The sequence below is a fragment of the Micromesistius poutassou genome (assembly GCF_964030765.1).
Source record: "Micromesistius poutassou genome assembly, chromosome: 10".
NCBI lineage: Eukaryota > Metazoa > Chordata > Actinopteri > Gadiformes > Gadidae > Micromesistius > Micromesistius poutassou.
The window spans coordinates 10834414-10861028 of record NC_140280.1 but is presented as its reverse complement, the minus strand read 5'-3'; the positions used below and the strand labels follow the sequence as shown (position 1 = coordinate 10861028).

The 26615-nt window shown below is 44.1% G+C and overlaps 2 protein-coding genes across 2 annotated transcripts in view; both read right to left on the bottom strand.

Moving 5' to 3' along the window:
• The window catches only part of tex14 (testis expressed 14, intercellular bridge forming factor), a gene marked incomplete at both ends in the record, with an annotated part of 29224 nt that extends 23852 nt beyond the window's left edge, over positions 1 to 5372 (bottom strand). The window contains 6 exons of the mRNA XM_084474220.1: positions 3910 to 4043; positions 4138 to 4225; positions 4327 to 4478; positions 4586 to 4754; positions 5082 to 5196; positions 5288 to 5372. Coding sequence (XP_084330346.1) covers positions 3910 to 4043; positions 4138 to 4225; positions 4327 to 4478; positions 4586 to 4754; positions 5082 to 5196; positions 5288 to 5372 — 743 coding nt within the window. The remainder of the gene's footprint in view (positions 1 to 3909; positions 4044 to 4137; positions 4226 to 4326; positions 4479 to 4585; positions 4755 to 5081; positions 5197 to 5287) is intronic.
• A 6361-nt stretch (positions 5373 to 11733) lies between these two features.
• Positions 11734 to 25990, bottom strand: mks1 (MKS transition zone complex subunit 1). The gene is made up of 18 exons (XM_084474116.1): positions 25880 to 25990; positions 24392 to 24513; positions 24041 to 24093; positions 23766 to 23924; positions 20341 to 20438; positions 19523 to 19651; positions 18430 to 18534; positions 17919 to 18027; positions 17662 to 17718; positions 17493 to 17535; positions 16361 to 16423; positions 15969 to 16039; positions 15815 to 15884; positions 14697 to 14804; positions 14113 to 14246; positions 13832 to 13914; positions 13437 to 13534; positions 11734 to 12313 (listed from the first exon to the last, which is right to left on the bottom strand). Exons 1-18 carry the CDS (start codon positions 25954 to 25956, stop codon positions 12222 to 12224), a joined length of 1671 nt encoding a protein of 556 aa, XP_084330242.1. The 5' UTR covers positions 25957 to 25990; the 3' UTR covers positions 11734 to 12221.
• Positions 25991 to 26615: the final 625 nt, after the last annotated feature.

Genomic DNA, 26615 nt, shown 5'->3' with positions numbered 1-26615 from the left:
ACAGCAACTCTAGCCTACTCTCAACCAAAATAAAACTAATAAAACAAACCTAAGTTTGTTTGGTCGCAAAGACCATATTCAGGCAAAAGTAACGTGGCAATGACATGCTTTAATGTCACAGACTCTAAAACTCTTGTGGAAACTGTGACACAACTGAAGCCATCCACCTGTTGCCTTGATACTTTACCTACCAACCACTTTAAGAATGTTTTTGACTGCCTAGCAATAGACATATTGCAAATAGTTAACAACTCTCTCCAATCAGGCACTTTCCCAAAAGGCTTAAAAACTGCAGTTATCAAACCCCTTTTAAAAAAGCGGAGCCTAGATGCCTCTGTTATTAACAACTACAGACCAATATCAAATCTACCCTTCATAAGTAAAATCATTGAGAAAATTGTCCTCCAGCAACTTAGTGACTTCCTGGCATCAACTGGTTGCTATGACACCTTCCAATCCGGATTTCGACCCCTTCACAGCACTGAGACCGCCCTTATTAAAGTTGTAAACGACATCCGTCTTAACACAGACTCTGGCAAAATCTCAATACTAATGCTACTAGACCTCAGTGCTGCATTCGACACTGTAGACCATACAATACTTTTGGACAGATTAGAAAACTGGGTGGGGCTTTCAGGCACAGTTTTAAATTGGTTTAGGTCCTACCTACAAAATAGGAACTACTTTGTTTCCATTGGCGACTTTGTTTCAGAATCAACAAACGTGACATGTGGAGTCCCACAAGGTTCGATCTTAGGACCCTCTCTATTCAACATCTACATGCTCCCACTAGGGCAAATCATGCAAAATAACAATATTGACCATCACTGCTATGCTGATGACACACAAATCTATGTATCTCTATCACCAAATGACTATCAGCCCATAGATCTGTTGTGCCAGTGCATTGAGCAAGTCAAAGACTGGATGTGCCAAAATTTCCTTCAACTAAATGAGGACAAAACCGAGATAATTTTATTTGGTGCTAAAACCGAAAGGCTTAAAGTTACCCAACACCTTCACTCTCTGTCCTTGAAAACCTCAATCAAAGCCAGAAATCTAGGGGTTATTATGGATTCAGATTTACATTTCGACAGTCACATCAAATCAGTTACAAAATCGGCATATTATCACCTTAAAAACGTAGCAAAACTTAGAGGGCTCATGTCTACCGAAGACTTACAAACACTTGTACATGCCTTTATCACTAGCAAGCTTGATTACTGCAATGGTCTCCTTACAGGTCTCCCAAAAAAAACTCTAAGGCAACTACAGCTTTTTCAGAATGCTGCTGCTAGAGTTCTAACAAAGACCAAAATATTTGAACATATTACACCAATTCTCAAATCATTACATTGGCTCCCTGTATGTCAGAGAATTGATTTTAAAATCATGTTGCTAACCTACAAATCCCTACATGGTTTAGGGCCAAAATATTTAACTGATATGCTTCCACTACATAAGTCTTCTAGACCACTAAGATCCTCTGAGACCAATCTGTTAATTATCCCCAGAGTCAACACGAAACATGGGGAAGCAGGATTTAGTTACTATGCAACAAATAGCTGGAATAAACTCCCTGAGGATTTAAGACTTGCCCCAACTCTGACAGCTTTTAAAACAAGACTGAAGACTTTTATGTTTGCTTTAGCTTTCTGCTAAATCTTAAATCTACAATGTTTCTATTTTTATTTTAATTTTATTAGTAACTTTGCCTTTCTAAAATGCATTTTTATTAACTCTGCCTTTCTAAAATGTTGTTTTTTAACTTTGCCTTTACTTTCTATCTATTTTACTTTTTACTTATCTATTATTTTATTTTATTGTATGACAATGTTTATATGTGAAGCACTTTGAGTCTGCCTTGTGTATGAAAAGTGCTATATAAATAAAGTTGCCTTGCCTTGCCTTGCCTAAGTTAGGTTACTATTTAGCAGGATGGAAGTGATGCTGATGCGGCTCTCAGCTGTGCCAGAGCGTTCACAGTTGCTAGGGAGACCACCTGCCGTCGCCGCCCGGTGCAGCAGTGTGAACTGCCCAGTTTTTAGAATGTCTCAGCCCGTCTCGTCGCAAAGAGTCGCAAGGAGTTGTGAGTTGCAAGCAGTTGCAAGCAGTTGCGTCGCGAATCTTTGGTCTGAACTGGGCTTTAAAACACATCCAATACACGGAATGTCCAGCTGGCGCTATTTCTCAATACCCCAAAAACAGTGGTTACCGCCGATATATTACGTAGACTACTGTTAACAATATAATAATTTATTGCAGCAATTCCAAAAATACCTGCGCAGCCGAAATATACAGATCAAACGCCACGTCACAAGGCAACCCTATCACAAGGCATATCATAAAATCAAATGATTCCGTTGCTCGTGTGGGAGGTCGCTTTCGAGCTGCACTTGCTGATTTTAATTCAACCATCGTGGTAAAAATGTCCTTGTATTGATCAATGACAGAAGACATACTGTACATGAATCATGCTGAGACCAGCGGGTGTCTGCAGGCGTTTTTTGTTGTGATAGTTTGCCATAAAGCACTGTAGGCGCGTCGGTGAGGCTGTGATGAAGTTGACTATTTATTAGACCGTGTCCAGACAGTTACGAACATCCCTGACCTTAGTGGAGTGCACAATCACTAAGTTGAGAGCGTGGTTTCTGCAGTGAACGTAGACTGCTGCGGGAAACTGTGCTGCGATGTGTGCCTTTCCCGCTTAGATTGCCCGCACCATCGTACCCCTGCCCAACAATATGGGCAGGATCTAGACCAGCAACAGCAATAGCCGTGTCAATGCCTCTGCGTTTGAATGATAATTGATTGATTGAATGAATGGAACGTTGCATTTTTAATGTTGACACCAAAGATTCTAGACTAGAGAGTGCGTGCCAATCAATGAAACCTTCTGCGGAATCAGAGAAAGTCTGCTCTCTTTGCTGAGCAAAGCATGTTTCAGAAATAAGCAGATTTAGATAAATCCTATAGCTGTCACACAGACACAAGCTATTTTTTTTTTCAGTTACCAATTATAAAAGTAGGCCAAAGTATACTACTCCGACTCGTTAATCCGACTGCGTATCTACAGAGACCCCTCGAGCCATCGCAGTTCTCCGTCGGGATGTTGGATACGCAATGCAATTTGCTGCCCGATCAATCTTATATGCTGACTACTAACCATGTAAATGGTGTTGTAAATAAACTTCCAAAGCTTTTCAGATCTTATTTGTTGTTTTATTGGTCCTTAATGTGCAAAGTAAACAAGGTATAAAGTAAATAAGGTGCAAAGTCAAACCGGGAAAAGTGATTTCAGAAATGATTTAGTTAGAGGACCAATCACAGCCCTTTCAGTCTCTGTCCGTCTCCGTTGCGTTGACGGATTGTTAAAAAATATTGGATGTCCACGTAGAGTTACGGAGAGGGTCTCCGTCGACGGAGAGGGCTCTCCGTGTCTACGTACAGCACTTTACGGAGTAGTAAAAACCAGACTTAACTTACTGTACATTTTTAGTACATTTTTAATGTTCTGATGAAAAAACTGCTTCAATTATAGTAACGTGCCGCATTTTTTGGAAGTAACGGCGTTCTAATGATGGGAAGAGTAATCAGTTAGATTACTCGCGCACCGACCCCCCCCCCCCAAAAAAAAGAATCTTCGGATCTGCACAAACCACACAGATCCCCAAAAACTGATGATAAAAAAGAGACATTTGCATGTCTGAAGATTGCGTTAACGCGTAATTAACGTGTAAACTTGCCCAGCCCTAATATATATATTACTAACTTTAAGAAATAACTCATTCAAAGTAGTGTAAGGTCATATCATTTGAGAGCTTGAAAACATTATAAATTAAAAATTTCTGAACTGGGTTTTGCAGTACTAGACTGAAGATACTTTGACATTTTGTCTTGTATTCTTACTTAGTCATGGATGTCAAAGAACCACAGCTGAAGGAGTGAAGAGTTTCATCATCAGCCTGGGTGAGGTCAGTCTCCTGGATCAATGGAATAGACGCCAGAACACCCAGTGACCTGCAGGGTCTGTCCATACACACCTAGACACACACAGAACACACCCAGAGGATTAGACACGCTTAGACATCACTTCAGTTCCCTTTGTACATTCTGGTGCCAGGTAGGTGAAGGTACCTTTCCAAAGCCAAAGCACTGAGCTGTCGTACATAAGCCTTTGTTGTAGTTGTTGTTGCTCTTCTTGTGGAGCTGTTGAACCAATCCACTAAAAAGGCAAAGAAAGTGAACACAGAAAACACAAACAGACTCAATTAACTATCCATCAATTAAATAAAGCTAATTGAGTGCTCATGTTTCATATATTACCGTGACTTTATGAGACCTAACATAGAGGGCGTTGGCAGCAAGATCTTAGAGGAAGTAGAAATAAAGGGTCTGCTTTGACTCAGCTCCCTGACCGCTGGCCTCTGGTACCACTGCTGCACATGGGACGCACAGCTCTGCAGGAACACTCTCATCTGAAACACGGAGATCAGAGGAGGCGGTCAGTCTTATATCAGCCCACTCAACCAGTGGCACACTGATTAATTATGACACCTTTCTCATTGTCATCCTGCTCTCACACCTCACAGACTCCATGCTCCTGAATATTAGCCGTAGGCCAATCACCAGGGACTCTGCCCTCCTGGTCATGGAGTCTGACGTCGCCCCCTGAATCCAGCAGGCTGCTGAGCAGCCGAGTGTTACAGGAGAACACAGCCGCGTGGACGGGAGTGCTCAAGTCCTTACAGCGACTGGAGCAAGAGTACCATTTATATTATTAGAGATGAGAGTACAGTGCACTAAAGTCAGCCACACAGCCACTTTAAGATCTCCGTGGGATTTGTTTGAATGGTATCTAAATCATTATATGGGAGACCAGAAAAGGACAATTGTATTGAGCTGAAACACTGCCTAGGACATTAAATTGACATTTTGAATGGAAAACTTTGCAGCCACTTTTCTGGGGCTTTTATATTGGCCTTCTTAAATCTCCATGTGTATGATTAGAGCAGGGGGTCTTTTGGATGAAATAAGAAGCACCTTTCTTGTGGAGAAATGCTAATAATCCGTATACTTACTGATTGGGGTCAGCTCGATACTGAAGTAGCAGCTCAGAGACTGCTTCATGGCCCAGGAGGGCAGCACAGAACAGGGCTGTCTGACCCAGGTGATTGACACAGTCCACATCCACGCCTACAGCACCACAGGGCAACAGGACCTCCAGCTTTACAAACAACAGCCATGGCAATCTGATTGGTTGCAGGTAGTGTGAAGAGTAGCCTACCCTTTCTCAATAACTTCTCAATCTTGGTCAGGTTCTTCTCTAGTGTGTATCTGTGCAGCTGCTCCTCCAGGCCACAACTCTTCATGAAGCCCAGTCTCACAGGGCAGAGGAAGGGCAGCGTTGTCATGGTGTAGGGGCCCTGTATTTAAATAGGGACCAAACCCTTTAAAGTTTTAAGACTTTATGTTATGATGGACTACTTAAAGTAGGAGAAATGTAACAGAATATATAACTGTTGTAAGTGGTTTTTAACGTCATGCATTTTATTGTTAAATGTGCATTCATCTGCATATTCTAGATTTGATTTACAATATTCAGCAAAAATGTATTAATCAATGGCTGAAGCAGGTAGCATTTGTCCCATTGGTTAATTGTGGTAAACATCAAACTGTTGGTAGGTTTGTAACTGTTACCTGATTTTGATGTTACCTGAACTAATGTTATGTAAGGGACAATGTATAGAACGCCGGTCATTATCTGTAAAATCAGCCCCGACAGGGCGAACCGGACCCCGACGTGAAGCGGAGGGGTCTTGCTTCGCCCTGAAGGGGCTCATTTTAGATAATGACCGGCGACGTTCTATACATTATCCCGCTTATTACACGGCTACTTGCCAAAACGAAAGAATAACTTCACACGGTGTGTCTTTTTACAATTCATTTGTTACCGTTCGTAGTGTTGATCAGCAGAGAAACAGTCCGCAAAAGACGTTGATGTCGCTTAGCAACCGAATCTGGAGCTGATAAGTTACCGGACTACTTGCGGAGTGATACGAAAGACGTGAATCAGAGGCAAAAAAATCCACTTTCCTTAGCAACGGTCATTATATGCTTAGCAACGGTCATTATCGAAAAAGAACTGACCGCTGGAAGTGGGGAAGGCCCATGCAAGTGAACGGAGCGTTGCACAATGCTTATTCGGTTGTAATAACATTAGTTATTACACATTAGTTATTAATAACATTAGTTATTACACATTAGTTAATAATAACATTAGTTATTACACATTAGTTATTAATAACATTAGTTATTACACATTAGTTAATAATAACATTAGTTATTACACATTAGTTATTACACATTAGTTATTACACATTAGTTATTAATAACATTAGTTAGTAATAACATCAGTTATTACACATTAGTTATTAATAACATTAGTTATTACACATTAGTTATAATAACATTAGTTATTACACATTAGTTATTAATAACATTAGTTATTAATAACAAGTTATTACACATCAGTTATTAATAACATTAGTTATAATAACATTAGTTATTACACATTAGTTATTAATCCTCATCCTCATCCTCATCGTCGTCCGCTTATCCGGGGTCGGGTCGCGGGGGCAGCAGCTCAAGCAGGGGGCCCCAGACTTCCCTTTCCCGGGCCACATTGACCAGCTCTGACGGGGGGATCCCGAGGCGTTCCCAGGCCAGTGTTGAGATATAATCTCTCCACCTAGTCCTGGGTCTTCCCCGGGGTCTGCTCCCCACTGGTCGTGCCTGGAACACTTCCCAAGGGAGGCGCCCAGTGGGCATCCTTACCAGATGCCCGAACCACCTCAACTGACTCCTTTCTAAGCAAAGGAGCAGCGGCTCTAATCCGAGTTCCTCCCGGATGACTGAACTTCTCACCCTATCCCTAAGGGAGAAGCCAGCCACCCTCCTGAGAAAACTCGGCCGCTTGTATCCGCGATCTCGTCCTTTCGGTCATCACCCACCCTTCATGACCATAGGTGAGGGTAGGAACGAAGATCGACCGGTAGATCGAGAGCTTTGCCTTGCGGCTCAGCTCTCTTTTCGTCACAACAGTGCGGTAAAGCGAACGCAATACCGCCCCCGCTGCTCCGATTCTCCGGCCAATCTCACGCTCCATCGTACCCTCACTCGCGAACAAGACCCCGAGGTACTTAAACTCCTTCACTTGGGCTAAGGACTCATTTCCTACCCGGAGAGGGCAATCCACCGGTTTCCTGCTAAGAGTCATGGCCTCAGATTTAGTGGTGCTGATCCTCATCCCAGCCGCTTCACACTCGGCCGCCAGCCGATCCAGTGAGTGCTGAAGGTCACAGGCCGATGATGCCATCAGGACCACATCATCTGCAAAGAGCAGTGATGCGATCCTCAGATCACCGAACTGCAACCCCTCCCCACCACGACTACGCCTCGATATCCTGTCCATGAATATCACAAACAGGATTGGTGACAAGGCGCAGCCCTGGCGGAGGCCAACACCCACCGGGAACGGAACTGACTGGCTGCCGAGAACGCGGACACAGCTCTCGCTTTGGGAGTACAGAGATTGGATGGCCCTGAGGCCCATTAGTTATTAATAACATTAGTTATTACACATTAGTTATTAATAATAGTTATTACACATTAGTTATTAATAACATTAGTTATTAATAAAATTAGTTATTACACTCTTCTCAATGCTAGTCGGTAACTCATCAGTCCCGGTGTACTCGGTTGCTAAGCGACGTCAACGTCTTTGGCGGACTGTTTCTCTGCTGATCAACACTACGAACAGTAACAAATGAATTGTAAAAAGACACACCGTGTGAAGTTATTCTTTCGTTTTGTCAAGTAGCCGTGTAATAAGCGGGATAATGTGTAGAACGTCGCCGGTCATTATCTAGAATGAGCCCCTTCAGGGCGAAGCAGACCCCCCCGCTCCACGTCGGTCCGGTCCGCCCTGTCGGGGCTGATTTTCCCGATAATGACCGGCGGTCTGTACATTATCCCTTACTTAATGACCGCTGCTAAGCATATAATGACCGCTGTCAAGAAAGTGGATATTTTGCCTCTGATTTTGCCTGATTCACGTCTTTCCTATCACACCTTAAGCAGAGTCAGTTGTGGTGGGGAAGCACTGGGTTCATACCATATAATTCAAGAAGATGTCATTTGTAACACTAGGTACGACTTAATTATATGACCCACCTATGAGTGCCAGCAACTTACCTGAGAGTCTTGAATCTTAGCACAAAAAAACGCTGCTTTCGTCTACTCGTGTTGAACCGGATTCCCTCACCGTGCAGTTAGTAACGGTCTGGGGCCCCCTGGTGGCCCCCTGTGGTACTGCCTCACCGTGCAGTTAGTAACGGTCTGGGGCCCCCTGGTGGCCCCCTGTGGTACTGCCTCACCGTGCAGTTAGTAACGGTCTGGGGCCCCCTGGTGGCCCCCTGTGGTACTGCCTCACCGTGCAGTTAGTAACGGTCTGGGGCCCCCTGGTGGCCCCCTGTGGTACTGCCTCGCTGTGCAGTTAGTAACGGTCTGGGGCCCCCTGGTACGTACGTACGTACGTACGTATTGAAAGCCTACGGATGGGTTAACAACGCTGTCGTATGGGAGGTGAAAAACTGGAATATCTTCATAATCAAAGCAAAGGTGAATGTTACTATTCCACCATCCACTATGAAATGTCCCCTTTTGTCCGCGATTACATAGCCAATGTGGTCTTATTATAGCCCGATCATTCACTAAAAAACACATAGAAAGATTAAAGCATCCAGCATATGATTTCAACAATATGTGAGGGCAGGGATGATCACACAGTTGCTGTTACAGAATGCTGCGCGATTTCATCTGCACAGTGGAATGAGCGCTGGGCGGAGATGTTCTCGCATTTCAGAAGCAGGGAGATTCCGTACAAAAATATATGTCTAATTTGTCAGTTTGCCATGTGTAGTTGCTGGAGTTCTTGCCCGCCAGCCAGTGGTTGTGACGTCACGTGCAAAGTATTAATACATTATCCCGCTTATTACACGACTACTTGCCAAAACTAAAAAATAACTCCACACGGTGTGTCTTTTTACAATTCATTTGTTACCAGCACTTGTAGTGTTGATCAGCAGAGAAATAGTCCGCCAAAGATGTTGACGTCGCTTAGCAACCAAGTACGCAGGGGTTGATAAGTTACTGGACTACTTGCGGAGTGATACGAAAGACGTGAATCAGAGGCAAAAAATCCACTTTCCTTGACAACGGTCATTATCGAAAAATAACTGACCGCCGGAAGTAGGGAAGGCCCATGCAAGTGAACAGAGCGTTGCACAATGCTTATTCGGTTGTAATAACATTAGTTATTACACATTAGTTATTAATAACATTAGTTATTACACATTCGTTATTAATAACATTAGTTATTACACATTAGTTATTAATAACATTAGTTATTACACATTAGTTATTACACATTAGTTATTAATAACATTAGTTATTACACATTAGTTATTAATAACATGAGTTATTACACATTAGTTATAATAACATTAGTTATTACACATTAGTTATAATAACATTAGTTATTACACATTAGTTATTAATAACATTAGTTATTAATAAAATTAGTTATTACACTCTTCTCAATGCTAGTCGGTAACTCATCAGTCCCGGTGTACTCGGTTGCTAAGCGACGTCAACGTCTTTGGCGGACCGTTTCTCTGCTGATCAACACTACGAACGGTAACAAATGAATTGTAAAAAGACACACCGTGTGAAGTTATTTTTTCGTTTTGTCAAGTAGCCGTGTAATAAGAGGGATAATGTGTAGAACGTCGCCGGTCATTATCTAAAATGAGCCCCTTCAGGGCGAAGCAGACCCCCCCGCTCCACGTCGGTCCGGTCCGCCCTGTCGGGGCTGATTTTCCCGATAATGACCGGCGGTCTGTACATTATCCCTTACTTAATGACCGCTGCTAAGCATATAATGACCGCTGTCAAGAAGGTGGATGTTTGCCTCTGATTTTGCCTGATTCACGTCTTTCCTATCACACCTTAAGCAGAGTCAGTTGTGGTGGGGAAGCACTGGGTTCATACCATATAATTCAAGAAGATGTCATTTGTAACACTAGGTACGACTTAATTATATGACCCACCTATGAGTGCCAGCAACTCACCTGAGAGTCTTGAATCTACGTACGTACGTACATACATACATATATATATACAGTATCATCCGACATGCCTTACTGTCTACTGGGACATGAGGTAGTACTAGTCTTAAAAAGTGACATCATATTTGGCTACTATGTTCTAATATGTTACCCTGGAAATCCAGAGTTCTCACAGGAGCACAATTTGAATTTGCTCAGCGAGTCACTCTGGGAATGAGCAATATACTCACTCCCCGATTCCCCTGGCCCAGAACATTAACCAATCACATCGGTGTATCTGATGCTGTTTTACCGACCAGTCTTATCTATTGGTTAGCTCCGCTGGTCTGGATACGTCACCCCTTGTATTCTTCTGATTGGTTGTGGTGTTATCCAATCGCGTGCAGTGATTCAAATGCATGCTTGGTGCCGCCCCTCGAGTTTCATTACTCGTTGCCAGACCCTACAGCTCTCTAGATGTGATTCTGGATCTCCAGGCTACTAATATGTAGCATAGTACATCTGTTTACAGTTGAAAGACAAAAATGATATTATGCTCTACATTTGTCTAGTTCAGCATACCGCAAATATTAACACAACTGTCACGTTTAGTACATATACTGTATTTGAGGTTGAAAACCACCAGGCATGTATTGGTTCTGTAGAAATAGTCCAGGTACTTCCATTTTTATCTTCCTAAACTGTCTAAGTCCCACCCAAGCGACCCAGCACCCCGGTACCAGGCAGACTGGAAGCATGGCCCCTGATGAACCAGAGATAGCCCTGATGAACCAGAGATAGCCCTGATGAACCAGAGATAGCCCTGATGAACCAGAGATAGCCCTGATGAACCAGAGATAGCCCTGATCAACCAGAGACAGCCCTGATCAACCAGAGACAGCCCTGATCAACCAGAGACAGCCCTGATGAACCAGAGACAGCCCTGATGAACCAGAGATAGCCCTGATGAACCAGAGACAGCCCTGATGAACCAGAGACAGCCCTGATGAACCAGAGATAGCCCTGATGAACCAGAGACAGCCCTGATGAACCAGAGATAGCCCTGATCAACCAGAGACAGCCCTGATGAACCAGAAATAGCACAGGCTTTGGGAGGGGAAGGAGAGATACCCTTCATGTATTTATTTAAACATTTTATTTTGATGTACTCACACATTTGGATCAATGGATGTAACAAATCCATTGATCCAAATACACAATACATATTTAGAAACATTCAAATAAATCAAGTCAAATAAGTAATACAGTGTAAAAATTATTATAAAAGTATTTATATCTTTACAAAGTGTTGATGCGCATCACCACAGAAAGGTGATCTGGTAAAGGTGATTGATAGCATGTTTGTGAAAAGGGTTTCTCATAGTTTCTGTAATACTTACATACTGTAATGTCTCTAAAGCTTGTTCCTGATTTCAATGGACAGGTCTAACATAGACAACATGTCGGTTTTCAAACTCCAGATGCTAGTCAAGGTCTACTTTTCTATCATTAACATTTTCATCAATTTGACCAGAATAAAATCCCTTCAAATCCAGCGCACAAATATCAAAGTGTGGAAAGTCCCAAACACAAAACATGTTCCACACTCCACCACTACAGCGTCTAGGTCACAGTCTGGGTCTGGTCTACAGTCTGGGTCTGGTCTACATCGTGGTCTGGTCTACGTCAGGACTCAGCCTGGGTCTGGTCTACAGTCTGGGTCTGGTCTACGTCGTGGACTGGGTCTGGTCTATGTCGTGGACTGGGTCTGGACTACGTCGTGGACTGGGTCTGGTCTACAGTCTGGGTCTGGTTCTGGTCTACGTCGTGGACTGGTCTACGTCGTGGACTGGGTCTGGTCTACAGACTGGGTCTGGTCTACGTCGTGGACTGGGTCTGGACTACAGACTGGGTCTGGTCTACGTCGTGGACTGGGTCTGGTCTACGTCGTGGACTGGGTCTGGGCTACGTCGTGGACTGGGTCTGGTCTACGTCGTGGACTGGGTCTGGTCTACGTCGTGGACTAGGTCTGGACTACAGACTGGGTCTGGTCTACGTCGTGGTCTGGGCCCTGGTGTTGATGAGGTCTCCAGGTAGGCTCTCCCGGGCCTCCTGCATGCGTCTCCTGGCCCTCTGGAACGCCTCTGGGACCACACACACACACACACACACACACACACACACACACACACACACACACACACACACACACACACACACACACACACACACACACACACACACACACACACACACACACACACACACACGATATTTAGCAACAGGGAAAATGCAACTTTGCAATGTCGACGATTTAGGAATATCTCAACCATCAGTGATGGTTAAAACACACGGGGGCAATGATACAAATGTACCTTTAATCATCCTTAATTATTTAATCTATAAATATAAATACATCACTTAAACCATCATTATATGTCTCATCTATTAATAGTAATACAACACTTTAATCATCATTATTTATTTAAAATAATAATAGGGAGAAATGTTTAAAAATAATAATTATATATATATATAAAAAATAATATAACTACTCTTACTTATGATTGCTATCTAATCATTTGTTGTAAGATGATTTATTGTATTGAGTTTATAATCAGCTCAGTAGCAGTTGGTCCTGGGACCAGTTGGGCTTTCGCTTGCGTTTCACGTCTTCTTTGTCTCCGCTTTCCTTCATCGTGATAGGAGGACTTGAACGGCGGTATGGGCTGATATTTAAAGTGTTTAAGTGCTGGAAATATTCTCATTGGATAATAGTTTGCAGGGTACTTTTAATTACCTCCTTGATATAATGCAATTGACGTATTTTTATTGTTTTCTTTCTCTCTTTAACGTACATACAACGTCATTATCGTGGTCTGACAAACGTGTCATCGTGCGTGTATTCTGCTAACTGCACTGTCCAGAACTGTTTGATAGGACTTCATTTGTAGCCTATGTTGCAGGGATGTTGTGGATGAGTTTCAATGAGACCGCCGTCACTCAACAACCTATCACCGTAATGACCGCTTCTCAACTCGTGCACGAGAATCGACCTAAGGGAGCGTTAGGGGGCATGACTCTTAGTTCACTCTTAGTGATGTATCCTTAGTATGAGTAGGTCTCAGCGGCTTTGTGAATTACTTTAAGAAAAAACTCCTACATAAAAACTTTTAGCGTGAGTTAGGAGCACTCCTAGCGGTAAAAGCTTTGTGAATACGGCCCCTGGACACTTGGGTGTGGAAACATTCTGAAAGTGTCTCCTACCCATGATGTTGTAGACGGCCCCCTGCTGGCTGAAGCCCCCCAACTGGTCCACGACACTTTGTCTCTTCTTCCTTAGATCTCTGGCGTCAACGAATGCCCTGCAGTACGGAACAAAACATCAACTAACCCAACTTAATCTAACCCAACATCAACTAACCCAACATCAACTAACCCAACATCAACTAAATCTAACCCTGAGGTTAGGACGGTGTGTTTTAGCAGAGTGTCTGAGGACATGGTGAGCGTACACCTCACGTTGATGCAAACTGCTTCAGCAGATTGCATAATGGTGAAAACTAATGTGAGTACTAATAAGTAAACTCTGGTCATGGGAAGGCAGCTGCCTCACAGCTGTAACACAAAGGTCACGTCAGCAGGACGCGTCCATCACTCACCTGGCGTGCTGCAGACAGTGGAGGTTAAAGACTACACTTCCTGTAGTCTCCGTACAGAATCCAAAGCGACTCAGTCTGACCCCCTTAAAAACATAATATATACATGATCAATAAGTTATATATATATATATCTTTATATATCTTTATGGGTCTGATAACATTTCTTCTAATATGTATACCCAGTGAGCAGGGTTCAGGTTATCAAAATAAAATAAAGTGAGCTGTATCCGGAGCTCATTCCTGACCTATGAATATGTTCAACCCCAGAGGGGTACTCTTACTTTGAAGGTTCCCGGGACCCGGACGTAGCTGTGGTCCTCCAGCTCAGGAGACCCCCCGATGAAGAAGCGCCTCAGCCCGGACACGGTGCCCGCCTGCAGGGGGCGCCACGTGGGGCACGTCACCACGTGCTCACCTGCCACACACACACACACACACACACACACACACACACACACACACACACACACACACACACACACACACACACACACACACACACACACACACACACACACACACACACACACACACACTTCATAAGCATGTGTCTGGACGACCAAACAGCTGCTGAGAGGCGGCAGGTTCCAGATTTGATGTAACATTAAGGATTAACATTAATGTTCATTAACAACATTAATTAATATTAATGTTCCACAATGAACTCATTATGACTGCGAGGACCAGTCAACAGGTCCCCTCTAAAGCCATGCCCAACATTTGGTCACACACGCTTCACATTGCTTGACAAATGACAAATGACAAATGAGTAGCCAGTGGACTGGTTGGACATGAGGTGCTGACTCACCAGGAGTGGACCTCATGTCCAGCCAGTGGACTGGTTGGACATGAGGTGCTGACTCACCTGGAGTGGCGGGGAACAGCAGGTAGCCGTAGCCCTCCGTCCGGTAGCGCTGCCAGTAGTCCAGAGAGAGCACCTTGAAGTACAGCACGGGCCACTGGGGCAGGGCTTCTGGAGGCAGCAGAGCGGAGGTCAGTAGCAGCCTTCACACAACAACACTCTGAGGGCCGCACGGTCAGTAGCAGCCTTCACAACAACACACGGTCAGTAGCAGCCTTCACAACAACACACGGTCAGTAGCAGCCTTCACAACAACACACGGTCAGTAGCAGCCTTCACAACAACAACACACGGTCAGTAGCAGCCTTCACAACAACACACGGTCAGTAGCAGCCTTCACAACAACAACACACGGTCAGTAGCAGCCTTCACAACAACAACACACGGTCAGTAGCAGCCTTCACAACAACAACACACGGTCAGTAGCAGCCTTCACAACAACACACGGTCAGTAGCAGCCTTCACAACACACTGTCAGTAGCAGCCTTCACAACAACACACTGTCAGTAGCAGCCTTCACAACAACACACGGTCAGTAGCAGCCTTCACAACAACAACACACGGTCAGTAGCAGCCTTCACAACAACACACGGTCAGTAGCAGCCTTCACAACAACACACGGTCAGTAGCAGCCTTCACAACAACACACGGTCAGTAGCAGCCTTCACAACAACACACGGTCAGTAGCAGCCTTCACAACAACACACGGTCAGTAGCAGCCTTCACAACAACAACACACGGTCAGTAGCAGCCTTCACAACAACAACACACGGTCAGTAGCAGCCTTCACTACAACACACGGTCAGTAGCAGCCTTCACAACAACACACTGTCAGTAGCAGCCTTCACAACAACAACACATGGTCAGTAGCAGCCTTCACAACAACAACACACGGTCAGTAGCAGCCTTCACTACAACACACGGTCAGTAGCAGCCTTCACAACAACACACGGTCAGTAGCAGCCTTCACAACAACACACGGTCAGTAGCAGCCTTCACAACAACACACGGTCAGTAGCAGCCTTCACAACAACAACACACGGTCAGTAGCAGCCTTCACAACAACAACACACGGTCAGTAGCAGCCTTCACAACAACACTCTGAGGGACGCACAACCAACCTGGGCTCTCGTTCTCCCTCAGGTGGAACGCCTCGAAGCTGAAAGGGTAGCTGAAGAGAGCAGTGCTTTCCTGTGGACGGGGACACAGCTGGTAGGTCACTTGTCTGGCTGGGCCTTCAGACGCACTGCCTTCTGTTCCTCACTTGGGACTCACCTTTCCTATGGTCTTGGTCCGGCAGGTCTGGGTCACCCCGGAAAGAGGCTGGAAGGGCAAGGTGGACCAATCTGAGGAGGAGGAGAGGTCACATGACACTGAGACATGAGTCTGGACCAATCTGAGGAGGAGCAGAGGTCACATGACACTGAGACATGAGTCTGGACCAATCTGAGGAGGAGCAGAGGTCACATGACACTGAGACAAATGAGCGTCCAGTCAGAACCATCTCTGCAGTAGAATGTATTCATTAAGACGTTTTCATACTCCCTGAAACACGGCGTTATCACTCTCCAATACTCTAATCAAATCAACTCCTTGTGGTTGGTTGAAGTTTTTCAACAGTATTTTAAAACAGCCAAACTAAAACCTTTAGTACAACAGAGACTCACTATTTGGCAGCTCCATGAAGAAGTGGACGTACAGGTTGTCGTATTCAAAGCCCGACGCAGACACTGGGACAGGGAGGAGAGGAGGAGAGGAGGAGGAGGAGAGGAGGAGACAGATCAGAGTAGTCTGGTGTTCTGGGGCCATATTCACAAAGAATCGTAGGGCTAAAAGTAGGTCCTAAGTGGCGAATTTAGGAGTAACTCCTAAAAATAATGGGCGTGTCAGTCCTAAATTTAGGACTCCTATTTTCTTTTACTAAGAGCAATTCACAAAGTATTTTAGGCCTAAAAGTAGCACCTAAGTCTAGGAGAGCTTAAAAGTCCTGGAGAGGACTCCTAACTCACTAAGACCTATTCACAGAGAATCTGAAAGTGGCTGCAGCGAGACGGAATGCTTTGGAGACAATGGAGGACAGCGAATTGATAAGGCGATATAGGCAACATCCTGAGGGTATCAAACTTGTGGTTGAATTAGTGAATAACACTCCGATATTTAGCAACAGGGAAAATGCAACTTTGCAATGTCGACAATTTAGGAATATCTCAACCATCAGTGATGGTTAACACTCACGGGGGCAATGATACAAATGTACCTAAATATAAATACATCACTTAAACCATCATTATTTGTCTCATGTATTTATAATAATACAACACTTTAATCATATTTATTTATTTCAGGAATAAATGGTTTGAAGTAAAAAATGATATAACTTCTCTTACTTATGATTGTTATCTTATCATTTATTGTAAGATGATTTATTGTATTGAGTTTATAATCATCTCAGTAGTGGTCCTGGGAGTGGGACCAGTTGGGCTCGTGGTACTGGGACAACGAAATATTTTCAGATTTAAATCATTACGATTTGTTTTAATTTAAACTCAAATATCCGTTCTGTCTTTGCACTACTTTTTATTGAAGTCTCAGGTGATGCTTCTTGTGTTTCTCTTATAAATTGTAGTTTTTATATTATTGCATTGTTGAAGGGAGTCTGAGACTTTAATTGTTGTGAATATGACACATAAACCATCTTGAAAAACAGCCACATCCTTTGTTTAAAAATAATGCATCTTAAAATGATGCATTCAAATGTACAAAGCAAAAGGTTGGGAGGCCCTACTGGGCGTCACTCACCGATCTCCCCGTTCACCACGAGACGCAGGACTCCTGGTGGTGGCTACAGGAAATGCACCAACAAACATTAACATAGCAACCCATTTCTAAATGTCTTGTGTATAGATCTCCTTTCTCAAACAGAAATTGTCACTCTTCAATATATGACCCAAATTTTACATTGACTCACCATTTCAAAATCATGTCCAACCAGGCTGTTAAGGTAGTCTTTGTGTCGTAAGTATAGCTGTGGATAGTATAAGTATTGAGTTATAATAGCCTTGGTAGCACATCCATGTGCTAGGTCAAAAGATTTAAAAACAGCCAAACCATGGTTGGTCTGGTCTGTTCAACCTGAGCGTGACGTGAGGAGAGCTGAAGGTTGAACAGACCAGACCAACCATGGTCTGGTCTGTTCAACCTGAGTGTGACGTGAGGAGAGCTCACATCTTTGTACATGTGCTGCTCTTTCTCCTTGTCCTCCGCAGCCATCGCCGTCGACACGTTGTCCAGAGTGAGACGCCACACTTCTTTCTTCGCTCCGCTGGTCTGGATCCTGTGAGTCCCACACAGACATGTTGATATGAGAGTCCCACACAGACATGTTGATATGAGTCCCACACAGACATGTTGGTATGAGTCACACACAGACATGTTGATATGAGTCCCACACAGACATGTTGATATGAGAGTCCCACTCAGACATGTTGATATGAGAGTCCTACTCAGACATGTTGATATGAGTCACACACAGACATGTTGATATGAGAGTCCCACTCAGACATGTTGATATGAGAGTCCAACACACACATGTTGATATGAGAGTCCCACTCAGACATGTTGATATGAGAGCTGTTCAACAACAGGGGGGGTGTAGTGAGATGTGTCTGAGAGGGGAGAAGACCCAACATGAACTACAGGATGAAGAGGATGAGGAAGGGTCCCGCTAGAGACCCACCTGTAGGGGTCCTTCCCTTTGTTAAAGTCGGGCTTCAGGAGGACGATGCCGTTCCCGTCCGTCCTCACAGTCAGCAGAAGACACTCGTTCTCCTTGAGGCCCAGGCTGGGAACACACACAGACACACACACGGTACACTACAAGACAAGCAACATCCAATAGCAAAGCATTTGGGGATGACTGGATATTGAATAATTCGTCATAAGAGGTGCATCCCATTAAGAGGTGCTGTAGGTATGATTATTACGTAAGTAAGCAGTTATTTGCATTTCATTTGTTAGGAATGCCTCAGCCATCCATCAGCTATCACTGAGTGAAACGCGCCTTGGAAATATCTGTACTGTTTGACTACGCCTGCTTCTGGATGGGAACATTTTCTAGACTGCTCGTGGCTAATCAGCCATCTCTTCCTTGATTGGTTATGAGTATCCATGTTACCTCCAATTCACAGGTGCATGAATGCAGCACTTCTAAATGGCAGAGAAACGTGTGTAGAGGAGGGGAGCAGAGAGGGAGGGGAGTTTATATTGTTGTTTAATTCATTGTTTCATTTCTCTTATCTCGCTCTCTTCTGTTCTTTCACTTCACAACTTCCAAATCTTACATTATAAAGAGTATATCAGATACTGCACAGAATCCAGTACTTTGATAATTGAACGGTTTGAGATGGAGGACATTAGTTCTAATATAATCAGCGCTAACGAATGCATCCATACTTCACAAGTAGGATATTCTGTTACTTTATTGACCCTGCTCTCTGACTGCATCCAGACATATCCAGCTTCATGGATCCACTATTAACTACTTACACAAACATTTCACAACCAAAGAATGACATGGTGAGGTTCTACAAACACCATGCTAGGTTCCTGAGGTCAGGGCGTGGCCGGTGGTTCTCCCTCCACTAGGTTCCTGAGGTCAGAACATGGCTGTATGCGGTGGTTCTCCCTCCACTAGGTTCCTGAGGTCAGAACATGGCCGTATGCGGTGGTTCTCCCTCCACTAGGTTCCTGAGGTCAGGGCATATGCGGTGGTTCTCCCTCCACTAGGTTCCTGAGGTCAGAGCGTATGCAGTGGTTCTCCCTCCACTCACCTGCCTGGAGGTCCCAGGTCGGCCATGATGTGCATAGTCATCATGGCGTTGGTCACCACATGACTGCTCTTCACAAAGTCCTGCGAGGGCTCCCAGGTGATCATCTTGGAGCGGGGAACACTGCAGTCTCTGCGGGTGGACCTCAGCGTCATCAACACGGCCTTAGCTCACAGTCAACAACATGAGGACTCCTTTTCTCTGTTGTCATCATTCTCAAACGGAGGACATCATGGGCATAAGTAGAACAGTGGATTATGTATGAATACCATAATTGTATTCAAATGTTTAAGAAATATTTGACAATCAGAATCTGACTTTTTTTCAGAATCTGACCCTATTTGTGTTGCCCTCTGTACAGGAATTGTGTAGCACTAACGTAGCTTTGTGTAGCACTAACGTAGCTTTGTGTAGCACTAACGTAGCCTTGTGTAGCACTAACGTAGCTTTGTGTAGCACTAACGTAGCTTTGTGCAGCACTAACGTAGCTTTGTGTAGCACTAACGTAGCTTTGTGTAGCACTAACGTAGCTTTGTGTAGCACTAACGGAGCCTGGGAGACAATCCAGATACTGAAGTTTGTGTTTTACAATGATAACACTATGAGTGTTGCCTTACTATGTTGGAAATACAGCCATTAAATCAAAGTGACACTCTTGCTCTCTTATAGCTCTTACCAAATCCAGTTCAAAGTAAAGCAGAAATATCTGACCTCCCATCATGCAAATGACCATGTTCATTTTCTAACATTGTTATTCAGCCTACATCCAATAAAAGCCTTGAGCCGAGGTGGAGGCCGAGCTGAGGAACAGGGCGCCCTACCCGGTACGTCTCTCCTGCCGTCGGTTCCTGACTGTGGACATCCTCTCAGCCAGAAAGGTGGGGGCCGATTGGGCTGTGGTCACAGAGTCTTGGCTGTGCTGTAAAAATAAAAAATAGAATCACAACAGAGCTTTAGAATACAGAACTGTGGAACAAACAAACAGTGTTTTTATCACAAGGGTGGACTGACGCTGATCCAGTGGTACGGTACGTCGGTACGTCCCACCTGCTCTAGGGAGAACGTGACGTCATTTCCTGGCTTGCAGCACTTAAAGCATTCCCGTTTCTCATTGGCTAGTCATTAGGGACCGAGCCAAACTTGGCAAGGACCCTATTGAAATCCTCATGTTTCTTCTTCTTATTATTATTTTTCTCCGTCTTCGACTGCATTTTTCCCCCCCTGCACATATTCGAAAACTCATTGTTATTTGGCACATTTTGTGGGACTGGTGAAAAATTTGATATTCTAGCCCTCAAATTCACATTCGCCCCTAGGTGGCGCTATACCAACTATGCCAAAATTTCAACGTTTGCACAAGCATAACTCGTCACCGGTTGGACCTAAACTCATGAAACTTTGCACACATATGCAAATCCTCATAATGAAGAAATTTGCAGATACTAACTTAGCATTTCCGGTAGCCAGATTTCCCGCCATTTTGAATTTAGTTAAAAACAGTAAATTCCCCAAGGATCCCAGGTTTTTCGACTTTGACAAAAATCCTTTGGCACATATCATCTATGGCCCATTATCTTCAATCTGACATAAGGATTAGTCTGTAGGATAAATTTCAAAGTACCCATGAGCCATTGAGTTCAAAAAGGGGTGTGTTTTTCACCCCAAAAATAGTAAATTGCACATATCTACATTAATTGGACTCCTATGGTGTTGGACCTCTCTACTAAAGTTGTTCATAATCAAATTCTGAACAAGAATAAGTCAACAATTTTTCAAATGGGGCGTGGCATCGAAGTGGGCGTGGCCCGTTACTAAAATAGCCACAGTTCATAGACGCAATGTTTGATTTCAGCGGGACCAACTCAATGGCCGTTAGGTACCAAAGTTCTAACTGCTCACCAAAAATTAAGTCGATTGAAAAAACAACATGGCCGCCAGAGGAGGGTCGATCACTCTGCGGACACCGTAATAGTTATGAATATGAAATTCACAGGTCACGTGTAGACTAGTGCCGATAGCTGACATACCAAAAATCGTGTTTCTCATGTGTGTAGCGCCCCCTACAGGAACTTTAAAAAGCAGCCCCTGCGCCACGTTTCACCAATATGTATGAAACTCAGTATTCACGTACAATGTGCCCATACCTACAGAAAAGCCTCTTGGACCCATGCCCCAAACCCCACAGGAAGTCGGCTATTTGCATTTCTAATTTTCACTTTTGGCGGCCATTTTGAATATTTTTTCACTTTTTGGCCTTGTATTTGAATGAACTCCTCCTAGGGAATTTATCGGATCTGCTTAAAAATTGGTCAGTACAGTCATGAAGTGGTGCTGAACCAAAATCGTGCTATTTGTGACTGTACGTTGAAGGGCGTGTCCGTGGCGTGCCGTCAAAGTTGGCCATTTTGGAATTCCGTCGCCTTGTATTTGAACTAACTCCTCCTAGGGAATTTATCGGATCTGCTTCAAATTTGGTCAGTACAGTCATGAAGTGGTGCTGAACCAAAATCGTGCTATTTGGGACTGTACGTTGAAGGGCGTGTCCGTGGCGTGATGTCAAAGTTGGCCATTTTGAATGGAATTTCAATTTTTCGCATTGTATTTGAATGAACTCCTCCTAGGGAATTTATCGGATCTGCTTCAAAATTGGTCAGTACAGTCATGAAGTGGTGCTAAACCAAAATCGTGCTATTTGTGACTGTACGTTGAAGGGCGTGTCCGTGGCATGCCGTCAAAGTTGGCCATTTTTGAATTCCGTCGCCTTGTATTTGAACTAACTCCTCCTAGGGAATTTATCGGATCTGCTTCAAATTTGGTCAGTACAGTCATGAAGTGGTGCTGAACCAAAATCGTGCTATTTGGGACTGTACGTTGAAGGGCGTGTCCGTGGCGTGATGTCAAAGTTGGCCATTTTGAATGGAATTTCACTTTTTCGCATTGTATTTGAACGAACTCCTCTTAGGGAATTTATCGGATCTGCTTCACAATTGGTCAGTACAGTCATGAAGTGGTGCTGAACCAAAATCGTGCTATTTGTGATTGTACGTTGAAGGGCGTGGCCGTGGCGTGCCGTCAAAGTTGGCCGTTTTGAATTCCGTGGTCTTATTTTCACTTTTTTCCCCTTGTATTTGAACGAACTCCTCCTAGGGTATTTATCGGATCTGCTTCACAATTAGTCAGTACAGTCAAAACATGGTGCTCAACCAACGCCGTGTTATTTGTGACTGTACATTGAAGGGCATGGCCGTGGCGTGCTGTCAAAGTTGGCCATTTTGAATGGAATTCTTTCACTTTTTCGCCTTGTATTTCAACTAACTCCTCCTAGGGAATTCATCGGATCATTGATGTAGGGTTAATGAACATGTAATTCAGTTAAATGTGGTCTTACATGTTAATGTCAAAACAATCAGTAGGACACCACAGGGCACCTCTGCTTCTACAGATTACATAAATTCGCGAATTTTTTTTAAAACGGCGCTTTTTAAAAACTGCGCGCAGTGATGAACGGGACCTCGTGCCGGCTTGCGGCTGCGTCACGTGCGGTCCTAACATGTGCACATCTTGCCAGCACACATGTTACGACGGCACGTGACGCGGCCGCAAGCCGGCGCAAATTTTTTTTAAAACTGCGCTTTTTTAAAACTGCGCGCAGTGATGAACGGGACCTCTTACCGGCTTGCGGCTGCGTCACGTGCGGTCCTAACATGTGCACATCTTGCCAGCACACATGTTAGGACGGCACGTGATGCGGCCGCAAGCCGGCGCGAGGTCCCGTTCATCACTGCGCGCAGTTTTAATTGTTATTGTTATTAGCTACATTAGCCTCTTTAGCAAACCAGCTCGAAGACAAACAACACAACTTTACATTGTATTGAACGCACAGCAAGACCGTGCAATGCATACATTGGTGACCGGAATGAAGTAGCAATGTAATCAAGTGTGTAAGAGCATTTAAATCAACATTAAAATGACCAACGTGGTACAAATACAAAGAAAATACATCTCTTTACGGGCGCAGACATCCTGAACTCGCCCTACTCTCAGAATAGCGAGTAGGACCGACCAAAAGGGGGCGTTCCTCCGTGAAATGCCACAAGAAAGCTGTGAGATTTACACCTTACGACTCGTACAGGCGGGCGTACCATACAAATGGATCGCAGCATTATTCGTACTTGCACATAACAAAAGTTACATTTCCTCATGTCCAACTCATGCATTTCTGTGTGTGTGGTGTGTGGAGCCCCACCAGCTGCTGAAGGCTGGTGAAGCGGTCGTGGTCGGTGTAGGTGAAGACCCTCTTGTTGCGTCGGCCTTTGGAGCGGAGGAGGGCCCTGACCTCGGTGTGGTACTGCTGCTCCAGAGGGCTGTGGCACGCTGCCTCGCTTTGGAACAGATCCATCTCACTCTGATCACACAGAACAACACACTGTTGCTCAAAGAGGTAACGCTTGAGCATTAAGAAATAACGAGACTTTAGAAGAGATCCATTCTAACTTCAAACTAACTGGCCTGTACTGGTACCTGGCTGAAAAGCTTCTCCTGCCAATGCACCACAAGCTCTTCCACATTATCTCCTAGAGAGAGAGAGAGAGAGAGAGAGAGAGAGAGAGAGAGAGAGAGAGAGAGAGAGAGAGAGAGAGAGAGAGAGAGAGAGAGAGAGAGAGAGAGAAAAAAATAAAAGACAGTGTTGTGCTGTATTTTTTGCAAGAGGGGTGTGCATACTAAGGATTCTTGATCATGTTTTTATATTTTACGCACTAAAATGGGTAGCCTACCACATGTCAGATCTTGTACTATCATATACTACTATACTACTACTATAAAGTGCACATTCATCTAGTTCTAACACAGTATCAATAGCGTGAAAAGTACCGGCTTGGGCCTGCGGGGTCAGGGTCTCCAGCTCCATGAGCCCTGGGTTGTGTTGGGACAGCACTGTCTGCTGGAGGTGCTGCGACAGCACCACGGTGGACGTCACCCTCTCCACACGCACCCTGAGACACAGAGACCACTGAGTCATGAGCAGGATTCTATGGTCATTAGTGTTGGTCTTTAATGTAGTTTCATGACGGGTTGGTCTTTAATGTAGTTTAATGACGGGTTGGTCTTTAATGTAGTATCATGACGGGTTGGTCTTTAATGTAGTTTAATGACGGGTTGGTCTTTAATGTAGTTTCATGACGGGTTGGTCTTTAATGTAGTTTCATGACGGGTTGGTCTTTAATGTAGTTTAATGACGGGTTGGAGGTCTTTAATGTAGTTTAATGACGGGTTGGTCTTTAATGTAGTATCATGACGGGTTGGTCTTTAATGTAGTTTAATGACGGGTTGGTCTTTAATGTAGTTTAATGACGGGTTGGTCTTTAATGTAGTTTAATGACGGGTTGGTCTTTAATGTAGTTTAATGACGGGTTGGTCTTTAATGTAGTTTAATGACGGGTTGGTCTTTAATGTAGTTTAATGACGGGTTGGTCTTTAATGTAGTTTAATGACGGTTGGTCTTTAATGTAGTTTAATGACGGGTTGGTCTTTAATGTAGTTTCATGACGGGTTGGTCTTTAATGTAGTTTCATGACGGGTTGGAGGTCTTTAATGTAGTTTAATGACGGGTTGGAGGTCTTTAATGTAGTTTAATGACGGGTTGGAGGTCTTTAATGTAGTTTAATGACGGGTTGGTCTTTAATGTAGTATCATGACGGGTTGGTCTTTAATGTAGTTTAATGACGGGTTGGTCTTTAATGTAGTATGACGGGTTGGTCTTTAATGTAGTTTAATGACGGGTTGGAGGTCTTTAATGTAGTTTAATGACGGGTTGGTCTTTAATGTAGTTTCATGACGGGTTGGAGGTCTTTAATGTAGTTTAATGACGGGTTGGTCTTTAATGTAGTATCATGACGGGTTGGTCTTTAATGTAGTTTCATGACGGGTTGGTCTTTAATGTAGTTTAATGACGGGTTGGAGGTCTTTAATGTAGTTTAATGACGGGTTGGTCTTTAATGTAGTATCATGACGGGTTGGTCTTTAATGTAGTTTAATGACGGTTGGTCTTTAATGTAGTTTAATGACGGGTTAGTCTTTAATGTAGTTTCATGACGGGTTGGTCTTTAATGTAGTTTCATGACGGGTTGGTCTTTAATGTAGTTTCATGACGGGTTGGTCTTTAATGTAGTTTAATGACGGGTTGGTCTTTAATGTAGTTTAATGACGGGTTGGTCTTTAATGTAGTTTAATGACGGGTTGGTCTTTAATGTAGTTTCATGACGGGTTGGTCTTTAATGTAGTTTAATGACGGGTTGGTCTTTAATGTAGTTTCGTGGTGGGTCGGAGGTGACGTGAGGCCAAAAGGTAAAAGAGACTTACGCTATCCTGAGGTTCTTGACGGCGTCCCCGGAGCGGTACACGGCCTCGCTCGTGTCTGTGTTCCAGCTCTCTGCCATCGCTGATGTGAAGGTAACCTACAGACTATCGCTGATGTGAAGGTAACCTACAGACTATCGCTGATGTGAAGGTAACCTACAGACTATCGATGATGTGAAGGTAACCTACAGACTATCGCTGATGTGAAGGTAACCTACAGACTATCGCTGATGTGAAGGTAACCTACAGACTATCGATGATGTGAAGGTAACCTACAGACTATCGATGATGTGAAGGTAACCTACAGATTAAACCGAGTACTTCTGGGGTCCGGCTCAGCCAGACTAGTAGTAGCGTCCGGGTCCGAGTCTCAACTTGCTCCCCGCGTTCAGTGGAGGCTAAACGGTATTAAAGCCTCGTTCCATCACCGATCTGGAGGTGGTTGCAGAGTGACCCACCGTGACGCTAAGGACCAGGTCTGAACCACAGGTCCGAGGAAGCCATGAGCGTTACGGCTGTTGCGTAGTAACGGACTTCTTCTTCACCTGAGCAGCAGTACATGAACTGCACCACAGCGCCGCCTGCAGGTCGGGACGAAACAACGTGGACAACACACCAACATTATCACAATCAGAACTACAAAATGTATTTCCTTGTTAAGTGGCATAAATCAAGTGAAGGGATTTGAACAGAGTCTTAATGGAGAAAACAATGTAAACATACACACCATTTGAAAAAT